This window comes from Carcharodon carcharias, chromosome 5, assembly GCF_017639515.1.
Source record: "Carcharodon carcharias isolate sCarCar2 chromosome 5, sCarCar2.pri, whole genome shotgun sequence".
In the NCBI taxonomy this organism is placed as follows: domain Eukaryota; kingdom Metazoa; phylum Chordata; class Chondrichthyes; order Lamniformes; family Lamnidae; genus Carcharodon; species Carcharodon carcharias.
In genome coordinates this window covers 34591841-34607212 of record NC_054471.1, presented here as the reverse complement: position 1 = coordinate 34607212, position 15372 = coordinate 34591841, and the positions used below count along the sequence as shown (strand labels likewise).

The window sequence follows — 15372 nt, the reverse complement described above, 5'->3', positions numbered from 1 at the left end:
GGCAGTTGCCCCTTCCCTTTCTGCCTGCATGCGCCTAGCTTGCGGTGTGACCACCTCGCTGAACGTGCTATCAACGTAGCTCTCAGCCTCACGAATGTGCCACAGTGACTCCAGCCGTCATTCGAGCTCCAAAGCCAGAGCTCAAGTTTCTGCAGCTGGCAGTACTTCCTGCACACGCCGTCGTCCAGGACACCAGCAGTGTCCACAACTTCCCACATATTGCAGGATACACATTCCATATGACCGAGCTGTCCTGCCATGTCTTAACTTTACTTTCCTTATGTTAACTTTAATGTACTTTAGTTTACTTACATAACTTTATTTTACTGGCCCTGACTTAAATTTACTCCCCTGTTCCAAGTGTTTCTTACTTAAATCCAAGGAGCTAATTTTTTAAAGATAATATGCTTTTCTAATTTACAGCTATTTAAAGGCATTCCCGAACAGCAGTTTCTCATCAACCAATGAACTGATGGTTTTCCTGTGTCACTCTTCGTTTTGTTTCTTCAAACCCAGTGTTCTAGAGCTGAAGCACTGTCCCCAGAGTGTTCTCCAACCTGGTTCGCTCTCTGCCTCTCTCCCGGGTAGTATGCAGGTACAGCAAGTAATCAGAAAACCTAATAGAATGTTATTGTTTATTGCGAGGGGATTTGAATACTAAAGTAAGGAGGTTATGCTGGTTATACAGGGCATTGGTGAGACCATATCTGGAGTACTGTGTATAGTATTGGTCTCCTTATTTAAGGGAGGATGTAAATACGTCAGAAGTTCAGAGAAGGTTTACTAAACTAGTGTCTGGAATGGGGAGGTTGTTTTATGAGGAAAGATTGGACAGGGTAGGCTTGTATCTGCTGGAATTTAGAAAATTTGGAGGAGGCTTGATTGAAACATAAGAATCTGAGGGGTCTTGACAGGATGAATGCGGAAAGGATGTTTCCTTTTGTGGGAGAATCTAGAAATAGGGGTCACTGTTTAAAAATAAAGGGTCGCTCATTTAAGGCAGAGATCGTGAGTCTTTGGAACTCTCTTCCTCAAAAGGTGGTGGAAGCAAAGTCTTTGAATATTTTTAAGGCAGAGGTAGATAGATTCTTGATAAGCAAGGAGCTGAAAGACTACTGGGGGTAGGCAGGTGAAAATGTAGAGTTGAAGTTACAATCAGGTCAGTCATGACCTCCCAAACTCATGACCTCTACTACCCAGAAGGACATGGGCAGCAAATGCCTGAGAAAACCACCACCTGCATGTTCCCCTCCAAGCCACTCACCATCCTAACTTGGAAATATATCACCATTCCTTCACTGTCTCTGGGTCAAAATCCCAGAATTTCCTTCCTAACAGCACTGTGGGTGTACATACACCGCATGGACTATAGCAGTTCAAGAAGACCGCTCGCCATCACCTTCTCCAGGGCAATAAAAATGCTGACCTAGCCAGCAAAGCGCATGTCCCGTGAAAGAATAAAAAAAATCTTATTGAATGGTAGAGCAGGCTCAAGGGGCTGAGTGGTCTACTCCTACTCCTAATTTGTATATATGTTTGTGTCAGCAACAGCTGAATTATATTCAACCATAATCTGTAACCTCATGACCTGGCATATCCCCATCAAGCCAGGGGGCCACTCCAGTTCAATGAGAAGTATAGGACAGCATGCCAGGAGCATCACTAGGCATACCTGAAAACGAGATGCCAACTTTTTGAAGCTACAACAAGGGACTACAAGCACACTAAATAACGGAAGCTGCATGCAATAGATAGGACTAAATGATCCTACAATCAACCGATCAGATCTAAGCTCTACAGTCCTGCCACATCCATTCATGAGCAATTAAACAACTCACTGGAGAGGCAGGCTTCACAAAGACTTAAGTTCCCGAACTAGGCATGCCTCTAGCCAAACTGCTCCAGTACAGCTACAACTCTGGTATCTTTCCAAAAATGTGGAAAATTGCCCAGCTATATCCGGTCCACAAAAAGGATAAATTCAATTGGGCCAATTACTGCCCCATTAGTCTACTCTTGATGATCAGCAAAGGGTTTGTCGACAGTGTTATTATGTGGAATGTACTCAGCAATAACCTGCTCACTGATGTTCAGTTTGGGTTTCACCAGGATCCAGATCTCATTACAGCCTTGGTCCAAACATGAACAAAGAAGCTGAATTCCAGAGGTGAAGTGAGAGTCACTGCCCTTGACCAAATGTGTTATCAAGGAATGTTAGCAAAATTGAAGTCAGCGGACATCTGGGGGAAAACTCCCCACTTGCTGAAGTCATACTTAGCACAAGGGAAAATACTTGTGGTTATTTGAGGCCAACCATCTCAGCCCAGGTCATCGCTGTAGGAGTTCTTCAGGGTAGTGTTCTAGGCGCAACCACTTTCAGCTCTATGAAGGACCTTCACAGAAATGGACTGCCTTCAAAAGGGAAACTGTTCAGGTATTGTTAAAGTACATTACCCCCAGGGGGAACTGTAGGAAAAACCAGTCCAGAATTCCCTGGATGACAAAAGAGATAGCGAATAAGATGAAGCAGACAAAGGGGTTGGATACTACAATTGAGAAGCTGCCTCAATATAGAACATTCAGCGGTAAAGTGAAACATCAAATGAGAAAAGCAAAGGGACAGTATTAGAAGAAACTGGCAGCTAAGCCAAAAGTGAGTGTAAATAGTAAAAGTTTGGTAAAAGGAGTGGGGCAATTATGGACTTAAAAGGTGATTTGTTCATGGAAGCAGGGGGCATTCATAAGATATTAAACGAGTACTTTGCCAAGGAAAAAGATACTGCAGAGTCATAGTCAAAGAGGAAGTGGGTGAGACACTGGATAAGCTAAAAGTGGAGGGATTAGATAAGCTGGCTGTACTTAAAGTCACCAGTACTGGATGAGATACATCCAAGTATATGGAGGGAAGTAAGGATGGAAATTGCAGGGGCGATGAACATAATTTTTCAATCCTCCTTAGACACAGGGATGGTGCCAGAGGACTGGAGAATTGCAAATGGTCCAAAGATAGATGCAGGACTACAGGCCAGTTGATTTAAATTCGATGGTACGGAAACTTTTAGAATTGGTAGTTCAGGAGAAACTTAAGTCACTTGGGCAAAAGTGGGTTAACTAAGGAAAGCCAGCAAGGATTTGTCAAGATAATTCGTGTTCAACTATTTTGCTTGAGTTATTTGAAGAGGTAACAGACAGGGTCGATGAGGGTAATCTGTGGTGCGCGTGGACTTCCAAAAGGCATCTGATAAAGTGCCACATATCAGGTTTGTCAAAACGTTAGAGTTTGTGGAGTAAAGAGGACAGTAGGAGCATGGATACGAAATTGGCTGATGACAGGAAACAAAGCAGTGGTGAATAGTTATTTTTCAGACTGGAGGAAGGTTTATAGTGGGGTTCCCCAGGGATCAGTGTTAGGACTCCTACTTTTCTTGATATATATTCATGACCTGGACTTCATTCTACAGGGCAAAATTTCAAAATTTTCAGATGACACACAACTTGGAAGCATTCCGTGAGAAGGATACTGCTAAACTTCAAAAGGGCACAGACAGGTTGGCGGAATGGGCAGACTAGTGGCAGATGAAATTTAATGCAGAGAAGTGCAAAGTGATTTATTTATGGAGGAAGAACGTGGAGAGACAATATAAAATAAAAGGTACAATTCTAAGGTGGGTGCAGGAGCAAATGTGCAGAAATCATTGAAGGTGCCAGGACAGGTTGATAAAGCATTCAGAATCTTGGGCTTTATAAACAGGGGCATAGAGTACAAAAGCAAGCAAGTTATGATGAATCTGTATAAAACACTGTTCGGCCACATTTGGAGTGTTGTGTCCGGTTCTGGACATCACACTTCAGGAAGGACGTTGAGGCATTAGAGATGGTGCTGAAAAGATTCACGAGAATGGTTCCAGGGATGAGGAATTTCAGGTATGCGGATAGATTGGAGAATCTGGTGCTGCTCTTCTTAACGAGGAGAAGATTAAGAGGTTTGATATTGGTGTTCAAATTCATGAGGGGTCTGGACTGAGTAGATAGGGAGAGATTGCATTGGCGAACAGAGCAGAAGCCAGAGGACACCGATTTAAGGTGATTAGCAAATGAAGCAACAGTGACATGAGGGAAACCTCTGTGCACTGAGTGGCTAGGATTTGGAATGTATTGCCAGAGTGTGTGGTGGAGGCAGATTCACTCATGCTTTTCAAAAGGGGGATGGATAATAATCCAAAGAAAAAAAAATGCAGGGCTACAGGGGAAAGGTGAGGGAGTGGGGCCAGACAAATTGCTCTTGCAGAGAGCCAACACAGACATAAAGGGCCAAATGATCTTCCTGTGTGCTGCAACAATTCAATGATTCTAAGTTCAGAAGTGGGGATGTTCCCTGATGATTGCACAATGTTCAGTACCATTGATGATTCCTCAAATGCTCTAAGAGTGCATGTCCGCATGCAGCAAGACCTAGGCAACATTCAGGCTTGGGCCCAGGTGGGGAGTGAGAGGGTGTGAATGTGAGTGTGACAATCTGGGTGCGAGTGAAAGTATTTGAGTGTGAGAGCGAGAGCCTGGAGACTGGGAGTGAGTAGGCACACACCCTTCTCTGCTTTCTCTTCCCTACCCAAAAACCTATGCACAAATCAGGTCAGAAGAAGAGGAAAACCCAGGCTGAAAGGTATCCTGCTTCTGACCTCCACTTTCGTATGAATTCTGCCGAGGCCAGCTTGGAGTTAAACCCAAATCTTTCGCTCGGCTCCAGTCTGCAGCCCTTCCCTGGTAACCAGGACTTGGGCCTGGTCTCTCTAGCTCTGCTCCTTAAGCGAAACTGCAAAAAATGTTTATTGGCTAGCTGTGCTGCTTAGAAATGTAATGGTCATTTATATAATTTTATTTTAAAAATATTAAATAATCAATTTATTTTTTAAAAAAAATCACGTTTAATGTTGTGCTGAAACTTATCTTTCTGAAATTTGCCTATCCATCCCTTGATGTGAAAAAAAAATTGAAACGTGGCCCCTCATGTGCAAAGGTTGGGCAAAGCTGATCTACAAAATGCGCTGCAGGAACTCACCAATGTTCCTTAGGCAGCAGCTTCCAAACCCACGACCACTGCCACCTAGAAGGTCAAGGGCAACAGACAGATGGGAACACCACCACCTGGAAGTTCCCCTCCAAGTCACTGACCACCCTGACTTGGAAATAGATGGCCGTTCCTTCACTGTCACTGGGTCAAAATCCTGGAGCTCCCTTCCTAACATTCACTGTGGGTGGTATCTATCCCACATGGACTGCAGCGGTTCAAGGGCAGTGTGGGATGGGCAATAAATGCTGGCCCTGCCAGCGACGCTCGCAGCCCAGGAATTAATATTAAAAAGAAAGACAAACTGGGGAGTGTTTACCTGCTCCTCCTCCTGGTTCCTCCGCCATGGCAACACGCACCGCTCCGATTCCGTCCCCCCCGACTACTTCCTGCGGGGGCCATTGGAGTCTCCGAAACATTGGTTCCGGTTTAAAAAATAAAGATGCATTTTAAAATATTTACAAAGTGAACCCCTCCTCCTCCTCCACATCATAATTTACACTTCGGGTTTTCCGCGGAACCGGCTCTCGCAACGGGACCATCTGTGCTCAAGTTCCCTGAATTAACCATCCCCCTCCCCTCGCTCAACTCCTCCCCCAGACACAAAAATACCGAGACGGGGTCGATAACATCATGTCTAATGACCCAGGGGGTTATTCATTGCGAATCTAATCGAAACGAAACCACTGTCGTGGAGCAGCAACTTGCAGGCGGGAGTGAGATGCCGGGGGGAGGAGGATCAGAGTGAGACCCGTCTCCAGGAGAGAGAGAGAGAGAGTCATCCCGTGCGATTGGACATCTGGGTGCTGTGTGAAATAAAGTAGCTCAGGTAACTCATTCCTCCTGCTCTGCATCACCAAACCTGCTGCTGCTGCTTTAAAAAAAAACTGAAGGTGTACACCAGCAAAGGACACAGCACTTTGCCAGCTCAGGTCACAGGAGTCTTATAAATGTGCTATCAGACAGTTATAGACTGTGGATTGACTGTGGGGCTCTTCCCTTCAGGTGTAAGACGCTCATTCGTGGGGCTGATTCAGGCCACAGCACCTGGAGAAAACCCGCAAAATGACCCTAAAGGGGGATTTTCTGTTTTGAAAAGGAAATGTTTAGGTCCGGTCACATTAAGGCAGAGGGGATTTAAGGGAGGGAGCTCCACAGAGCTGGTGTATGGCTGGATGACGCAAAGATTGGCCGGGTGGGTTAACAGTGAGGTTGAGTGCTTTGGGCTACAAGAAGATATAGATGGGATGGTCAAGTGGGCAGATAAGTGGCAGATGGAGTTTAACCTTGAAAAGTGTGAGGTGATACACTTTGGCAGGAGTAATTTGACAAGGAAGTATTCAATGAATGGCATGACACTAGGAAGTTCTGAGGAACAAAGGGATCTTGGCGTGTGTGTCCATAGATCTCTAGAGGCGGAGGGGCATGTTAGTGGGGTGGTGAAAAAGGCATATGGGACACTTGCCTTTATCAATCGAGGCATAGATTACAAAAGTAGGGAGGTCATGTTAGAGTTGTATAGAACCTGGAGTACTGTGTGCAGTTCTGGTTGCCACATTATAGGAAGGATGTGATTGCACTGGAGGGGGTGCAGAGGAGATTCACCAGGATGTTGCTTGGGATGAAACATTTAAGTTATGAAGAGGGGTTGGATAGACTTGGGTTGTTTTCGTTGGAGCAGAGAAGACTGAGGGGTGACCTGATCGAGGTGTACAAGATTATGAAGGGCGCGGATGGGGAGCAGCTGTTCCCCTTAGTTGAAGTCACAAGGGGGCATAAGTTCAAGATGAGGGGCAGGAGGTTTAGGGGGAAGATGAGGGGGGAAAATCTTTTTCACCCAGAGGGTGGTGACAGTCTGGAATGCACTGCCTGGGAGGGTGGTGGAGGCAGGTTACCTCGCATCCTTTAAAAAGTACCTGGATGAGCACTTGGCACATCATAACATTCAAGGCTTTGGGCCAAGTGCTGAGAAATGTGATTAAGTAGGTAGGTTAGGTGTTTCTCACGTGTCGGTGCAGACTCGATGGACCTATTCTGCACTGTGTGATTCTGTGATGGCGACTCAGTTCATGGCCTCTGATGCTGCAAGAGTAGGGAACAAGAGGGCAGCTTGTGCCAACGGAAAGAGTGTGTTTGTGGGTATGTAGGTCTGCTGGGTATTGTTGAGGTAGGATAGAGTGAGTCCTTTTTTGTATTTTTCCCTGGGATGTGGGGTGTCACTGGCTAGACCAACATTTATTGCCCATCCCTAATCACCCTTGAAAAGGTGGTGGTGATCTGCCAACTTGAACCATGGAGTCATGGAGTGCTTTGAAGGCTAGAACAAAGGTCTTGAAGTTGATTTGCTGGATTTTTAGAAAGAATGAGGTAGATGCATATGCTGGACTTTGTGTGAATGGCTATAGTATCCCAAATTTGGTGGAGGTGGAGAATCAAGGATAGTGTTAGACAAGTTATGGTCCTGAGGTAATGAAACTGTGAATCAGGGTTTCATAGCAGTGAAGTAGTGGAGGCCAGTGATAATAAAGAGATGGGGCAGAAGGTCTTGAAAATGGAACATACTATAGAAAAACTGAGCTCTGAGCCGAGGAGTGCAACTAGGTTAAAATGGACCAACCCGGAAAGTGGATGTAATCAGGCACATAGGCCTGTGAGGGAGCTGAAAGAAGACGTCTTTGGCTTTAGCAACATTAGTCTGGGGTAAACATGGGCTCACCTATTGTTGGTAGGAAGTTGTAGTCATGGGATTTGCTGGCAGACGTAGGGAGATGAATCAATGGAAGATTGGAACAGGAGTAGGCCACATAGCCCCAGAGCCTGTTCACCTCTACAGTGAGATCTTGGCTGACCTGTGGCCTAACTCCATGTACATGTCCTTGGCTCGTATTCCATAATAGATTTTTGTGAACCAAATTATCAGTCTGAGATTTTAAATTGACAATTGACCCAGAATCAACTGCCATTTGCAAAAGACTGTTCCAAATTTCTACTACCCTGGAGGGAAAGATGTTGGAGGAGGATGAGCTCGTCGATGGTGCCAAAGGAAGTGGCGAGAGCAGATAAGAGCATTTTCAGTATTTTCTGGTTCCATTTCGCTAGAATGGCCCTTAAACAAAAAAAGGCTTGAAAAATTAGGGCCCTTTTTATAAATAGCTCAAGGAAGGAAGATTTCTACTGTTTGATAAATTTACATACTCTAAGGACAAGCTGCCATCGAAGACTTGATTTTGACAGGGAGGTAAATGTGCCATCAATTTCACGCATGAATGTGGCGTGCCGGTTGCCTGGCCCTTTGCCACCTCTGAGCGATTTCTCTGGAAGTGGCATCTCGGGAAAGCAACTGGGAAGCAACAGGGTATCAGTTAGTCTCAGTATTAATCCAGTTGAGTTGTCTATTCCCGCACACCTGCAATTTTTCCAATGGCGCACAGGCCTTTGGCTGAAGTTGAAGGCACGTCGTTGCCTGGATGTGGCCTCTCAGTTGTAGGTCAGCCGGGTGCCAGCGAGGCTTCCCTTAAATCCTCCTGTTAATTGGCCACCTCCTGGGAAAATGGTGCAGATGAGCAGGACTTGGACACCATCAGGATTTGACCCACATAAGGTCCCAATGCCCACCGGAAAATTCAACCCACAGAGTTTGTGCTACAGTGTTTATTTTACATTGCTTACAAGTAAATTTTGAAAGTCATACACAAGTATACTGTCCTATACAGTACGATGACAAGTGTCCTGAACAAGAGACGCTACGGGCTTGTGGAATGCTGGGATGGGAGAGGAGATATGGGGTTTGGGTGGGTGTTGATGAAAATGAGATACTGCTATATGTTGCAATATATTAGTATGGATAGAGGATTGATTATTCGACAGGCAACAAAGAGTAGGGGCAGAATGGGAAGTTTTCAAGTTGGCACGCTGTGACTAGTGGAGTGCCAGAAGATCAATGTAAGGGCCTTAGCTATTTACAATCTATATTAATGACTTAGAGAAACAGTCTGAGAATAATTTGTCTAAGTTTGCTGACAATGCAAATTAAATGGGAATGCAGCTGTGAAGAGGGCACAAAGAGGCTGCGAAGAGTGATTAAGTGAGTGGGCAACAAGGTAGCAGATGAAGTGTGAGGTTTTCACTTTGACCATAAATTAGAAAACAGAATATATTTTAACAGGTGTGAAATGTGGAAATGTCGATAGTCAGAGGGAGTTGGGGATAATCATACAAGGATCACAAAAAATTAGCATGCAGGTACAGCAAGCTATTAGGAAGGCAAATGGCATGTTGGCCTTTGTTACAAGGGGATTGGAGTGCAGGATTAAAGAAGTCTTGCTACAATTATACAGGACTTTGGTGAGGCCACACCTGGGATACTGTGTGCATTTTTGTTCTTCATATTTAAGAAAGGATATACTTGTATTGGAGGCAGTACAGCAAATGTTCACTAGATTGGTCCCTGGGATGAGAAAATTGTTTATGATGAGAGGCGGAGTAAATTGGGCCTATATTCCCTGGAGGTTAGGAATGGGAGGTGATCTCATTGAAACATACAAGATTCTGAAGGGGCTTGACAGGGTGGACACTGAGAGGTTGTTCCCCCTGGCTGGGAAATCTAGAACGTGGGGGCACAGTTTCAGGATACGGGGCTGATAATTTAGGACTGGTATGAGGAGAAACTAATTTTTTCGGTGTTATGAATCTTTGGAATTCTCCACCCTGGAGGGTTGTGGATGATCCATTGTTGACTATATTTAAGGCTGGATAGACAGATTTTTGGCTTGTCAAGGAAAATAGAGAGTGAGCGGGAAGATGGAGGTGAAGCCCAAGATCAGCCATGAGGATACTGAATGGCAAAGCAGGCTCAACAGGCTGAGTGGTTTTACTCCTCCTATTTCTTGTGTTTTCATGTTACAGTAACAACAGACCCTTGTCAGCATTGTGAATTTTAGGATTTGTGCCCTCAGCAGGTAGCCATGGATGTTTCTTGGTATTTCTTTAGTTCCTCTGCAGTCAGTCGCTCAGGTGTCGCACTCGCACATGCTTGTTGCTTGTGGTGTGATGTAGGGCTTAACACAGATGAGTGTGATGTGGAACACTGCCTTGGTGAAAATCCTTCATGATCTTCACAGGCTACTTCCATTGCAAGGTGCTGCTCAGTTCAGTCTCAAAAGAGGTCGTGGAGGTCTTTTTTTTGCTGGTCAGCTTACTTCTGGAGACGATTAAGGGTATCCAAATATTGGGTTTTGAGGATCCCACAGGTGTGTATCATGGAATCTCTTAAGATATTGTGTAAAGATTAAATTGTTGTCCGCCTTAGTTTGCACACCTTCAAGTTTCTGATGCATATTGGCCGGTGGCAGGGTGCGTCAAAGCTCTCGCTCCCCAGTTCTCTCAGTGTGTTCTTGGCTGAAAATTCCTGTGCGTCGCTCCTCCACTCAGGTGCATCTGTTCATGGTGGTTTGGGAACAGCTTTCTCCTGGAAGCACAACACAAGATATCAATATATTAGAAAGCTGCAGAACTCCCAGACAGCTGCTGCTATACCCAGAGCACAACCTCCCTTGTGCGAGTACCCTCCAGCACAGCATGCGTATTGGTTCTGGTTCTCGGCACATCTTTCATTATTTATACATGCCTCACTGCTACGCTGCAATCAGTGAAGGTGTGCAGAATGGGTTGTCTCCATGCTGAGCAGCTCAAGGTTCTTATATAATCATAGAAATTTACAACACAGATGGAGGCCATTTGACCCCTCTTATCCATACTGGCTGAAAAATAGCTAGTCAGCCTAAGTAAGAACTCTCCAGCTTTTGGTCCTTAGCCTTATAGGTTACAGCATTGCAAGTGCAAAATCCAAGTGCTTTTTAAATGGGATGAGGGTTTCTGTCTTTTCCACCCTTTCAGGCAGTGATATCTAGGCTCCTACCACCCTCTGGGTGAAAAAAAATTCTCCTCCATTCCCCTCTACCAATTAGTTTAAATTTATGCCCACTGATTGTTGATATCTCTGCTCAGGGGTCCTTCCTATCCTCTCTATTAAGCTCATAATAAATTTATACAATTCAATTAGATCGCCCTCAAACTCCTCTGTTCCAAAAAATGCAACCACAGCCTATCCTGTCTTTCCTTATAGTGAAAATTCTCCATTCCTGGCAATAGCCTCACAAATCTTGTATGTATACTCTTTCCAATGTGATCACTTCCTGTAATTCAGTAGGCAGAATTGGGTGCAGTACTCTAGCGGTAGTATAACTAGTGTTTTATACAGCTCTATTATAACCCCCCTGTTCTTATATTCTGTGCCTTGGCTAATAAAGGAAATATATCTTGTAAACTTTATCTGCCTGTCTTGCTACCTTTAGAGATATGTAGACATATGCCCCAAGGTCCCTCTGTTGACCTGCCCTTCTCAGAATCTTACCATTTATTGTGTAATCCTTTGCCTTGTTTGGCTCCCCCAAATGTATTACCTCCCATTTCTCTGAATTAAATTCCGTTTACCATCTGATCAGTTCATTGGTATTTCACCTCAACTACAGCTTTCTTCCTCATTATCAACCATACGGCCAATTTTCATATCATCTGCAAATTTCTTAATTATGCCCTATATATTTAAGTCTGGATCATTGATATAGACCATGAGGAGTATGGAACCCAGTATTGAGCCCTGCAGAACGCCACCAGAAACACCCTTATAGTCACAAAATCATTCTTTTTCTTTTATTCATTCATGGGATGTGGGCTTCGCTGGCTGGGCCAGCATTTATTGCCCATCCCTAGTTGCCCTTGAGAAGGTGAGCCACCTTCTTGAACCGCTGTAGTCCATGTGGTGTAGGTACACCCACAGTGCTGTTAGGAAGAGAGCTCCAGGATTTTGACCCAGCGACAGTGAAGGAACGGTGATATATTTCCAAGTCAGGATGGCAAGTGGCTTGGAGGGGAACTTCCAGGCGATGGTGTTCCCATCTATCTGCTGCCCTTGCCCTTCTAGATGTAGTGGTCTTGGGTTTGGAAGGTGCTGTCTAAGGAGCCTTAGTGAATTTCTGCAGTGCATCTTGTAGATGCTACACACTGCTGCTGCGGTGCGTCGGTGGTGGAGGGAGTGAACGTTTGTGAATGTAGTGCCCATCTAGCAGGCTGCGTTTCCCCGGACGGTGTCCAGTTTTTTGAGTGTTATGGGAGTTGCACTGATCCAGGCAAGTGGAGGGCATTCATCGCACTCCTGACCTGTGCCTTGTGGATGGTGGGCAGGCTTTGAGGTGTCAGGAGGTGAGTTACTCATCGCACTATTCTTAGCCTCTGACCTGCTCTTGTAGCCACAGTATTTATATGGCTAGTCCAGTTCACTTTCTGGTCAATGGTAACCCCCAGGATGTTGATAGTGGGGGATTCAGTGATGGTAATGCCATTGAACATCAAGGGGCGATGGTTAGATATTCTCTTTTGGAGATGGTCTGACACCTGTGTGGCACGAATGCTATTTGCCACTAGTGGACTAGTGGTCCAGAGGCCCAAGCCAGTGGTCTGGGTACATGGGTCTAAATCCCACCATGGCAGCTGGTGGAATTTAAGTTCAATTAATAAATCTGAAATTGAAAGCTAACAATAATAGTGACCATGAAACTATCATCGATTGTGGTAAAAACCCATCTGGTTCACTCATGTCCTTCAGGGAAGGAAATCTGCCATCCTCACCTGGTCTGGTTTACAAATGACTCCAGATCCACAGCAGTGTGGTTGACTCTTAACTGTCCTGTAAAATGGCCAAGCAAGCCACACAATTCAAGGGATGGGCAACAAATGCTGGCCTTGCCAGCGATGCCCATATCACATGAAAGAGTAAAAAAAAACATTTGCAGTCCTTTGGCAGTACGCCTGTGATCAGAGAGGATTAAAAATGGTGGTCATAGCCTTTGCTATTTCCTGGCTTGCTTCTCTTAACAGCCTCGCTTAGTTTAGGTCTTGTGAACCATGCCCAATGGTTAAATAATGTATGCAAAATAACCTTGACACTTCTGATTTCACAATTTTTACCACTCACACTTCCGTAACTTCTAGCTAAGTAGCTGGAATGTGCCTTCTGTTCCGAAGAAGGCCAACATCCTTTTCTACACCTTCTTCAGCAAGATCTTCAAGACAATCACAGTAAAAAGGGAAGTTTTTCCCATGTTCTCGACTCCAAAGTTATTTTCATTATGTAGCTCTGACGGAAGTTTAGCACCAACATAAACTCCTTTCCCTTTTAACTGCCTCACTAGATTTTCACTCTTTCCCACAGTCCCTTCACACTCCCTTCACCTGTTTCTCATTTTCATCTCTCTCCCTGGAAACTGTCTGAGGCCAAACCGGACCATTCACAACCGTAGCATTGTATCTGATCCTGAAATGAGTTTCCAACCACTATTACTGCCTATTTCCACCTTCATAACATTGCCTGACCCAAATGCTGCCTCAGCTTATCTGCTGATGAAACCCTCACCCTATATCTTTGTTGCCTAATAGACTTGACTGTTCCCATCCTCTCTGTGCTGTGAACCCATCTTCCACCCTACATGGACTTGCACTCATTCAAAAAGCTGCTTTTTAAAATTACTTCTTTCATGGGATGTGGATGTCACTGGCTAGGCCAGCATTTATTGCCCATCCCTAATTACCCTTGAGAAAATGGCTGTGAGCCGCTTTCTTGAACCTCTGCAGTCCATGTGGTGTAAGAACACCCACAGTACTGTTCAGAAAGGAGTTCCACGATTTTGACTCAATGACAGTGAAGGAACAGTGATATTGTTCCAAGTCAGGATGGTGTGTGGTTTGTTGGGGAACTTGAAGGTGGTGGTGTTCCCATGCATCTGCTGCCCTTGTCGTTCTGGACGGTAGAGGTCATGGGTTTAGTAGATGCTGTCGAAAGAGCCTCCGTGCCACTGTGTATTGATGGTGGAAGGAGCGAACGTTTAATATGGTGGATGGGTAACAAGCAAGTGGCTGCTTTGACCTGGATGGTGCCGAGCTGCTTGAGTGTTTTTGGAGCTGCACTAATCCAAGGCAAGTGGAGAGTATTCCATCACACTCCTGACTTGTGCCTTGTAGATGGTGGACAGGATTTGGGGAGTCAGGAGGTGAGTTACTCGCCACAGAATTCCCAGACCCTGACCTGCTGTTGTAGCCACAGTATTTATACAGCAGCTCCTGTTCAGTTTCTAGTGAATAGTAAGCCCCAGGATGTTGAAAGTGTGGGATGCAGCAATGGTAATGCCATTGAATCTCAAGGGAAGATGGTTAGATAGTCATTGCCTGGCACTTGTGCAGTGCAGATGTTACTTATCAGTTATCAGCCCAAGCCTGAATGTTGTCCAGGTCTTGCGGCATTGGACATGAACTGCTTCAGTATCTGAGGAGATGCGAATGGTGCTGAACCTTGCACAATTATCAGTGATCATCCCCACTTATGATGGAGGGAAGGTCATTGATGAAGCAGCTGAAGATGGTTCTACTACCAATTCTTTATTCTCACAAAGTCCCATTTGCCCATCACTCCTGTGCCCACAGACCTACATTTGCTCCTAGTTCAAAGGATTAGCTCTGGAATTCCTCCCTAAACTCCTAAACCTCTTTGCTCCTTTAAGACACTTTTAAAAACCTATCTCTTTGACTAAATTTTTGGTCATCTGTCCTCATATCATACTATATAGCTGGGTGTACAATTTTGTTTGATAACATTCCCGTGAAGCGCCTTGGGATGTTTTATTGCATTAAAGGTGCTATATAAATGAAAGTTGTTGTTATACAGTGAGCCTATTAAAATTAGAGGAAGAGGTCAGCCCTCTTCACTGCGAGTGCAAAGTGCCTTGTTTTGCCAATATTGCCAACCCAGAGTTTAGTGCTTATCAAAATGAGAAAGTCATTATTAGTATTTAGGAACATAAGATTTAGGAAGGGGTCATCAACGGTACTATCAAGCAGTACTTGACTTGCTTAGCAATAATCTGCTCACTGACGCTCAGTTTGGGTTCTGTCAGGGCCACTCAGCTCCTGACCTCATTACAGCCTTGGTTCAAACATGGACTAAAGAGCTGAATCCTAGAGATGAGGTGAGAGTGACTGACTTTGACATCAGGGCAGCGTTTGACCAAGTGTGGCATCAAAAGCAATTGGGAAAAGCTCTCCGCTGGTTGGAGTCATACCTAGCGCGAGGAAGATGATTGTGGTTGTTGCAGGTCAGTCATCTCAGCTCCAGGACATCACTGCAAGAGTTCCTCAGGGTAGTGTCCTACGCCCAACCATCTTCAGCTACTTCACCAATGACCTTCCTTCCATCA

The 15372-nt window shown here is 44.9% G+C and overlaps 2 protein-coding genes across 3 annotated transcripts in view; one reads left to right on the top strand and one right to left on the bottom strand.

The window, feature by feature from the left end:
* LOC121277962 (solute carrier family 4 member 1 adaptor protein) overlaps positions 1 to 5774 on the bottom strand; it is a 160406-nt gene extending 154632 nt beyond the window's left edge. For both annotated transcript variants that reach the window (XM_041187880.1, XM_041187883.1), the window contains exon 1: positions 5388 to 5774. In XM_041187880.1, coding sequence (XP_041043814.1) covers positions 5388 to 5487 — 100 coding nt within the window. In that variant the 5' untranslated portion in view covers positions 5488 to 5774. The remainder of the gene's footprint in view (positions 1 to 5387) is intronic.
* Positions 5768 to 15372, top strand: part of supt7l (SPT7 like, STAGA complex subunit gamma) — a 39867-nt gene continuing 30262 nt past the window's right edge. The window contains exon 1 of the mRNA XM_041187884.1: positions 5768 to 5897. The gene's annotated coding sequence lies outside the window, so the exon portion shown is untranslated. The remainder of the gene's footprint in view (positions 5898 to 15372) is intronic.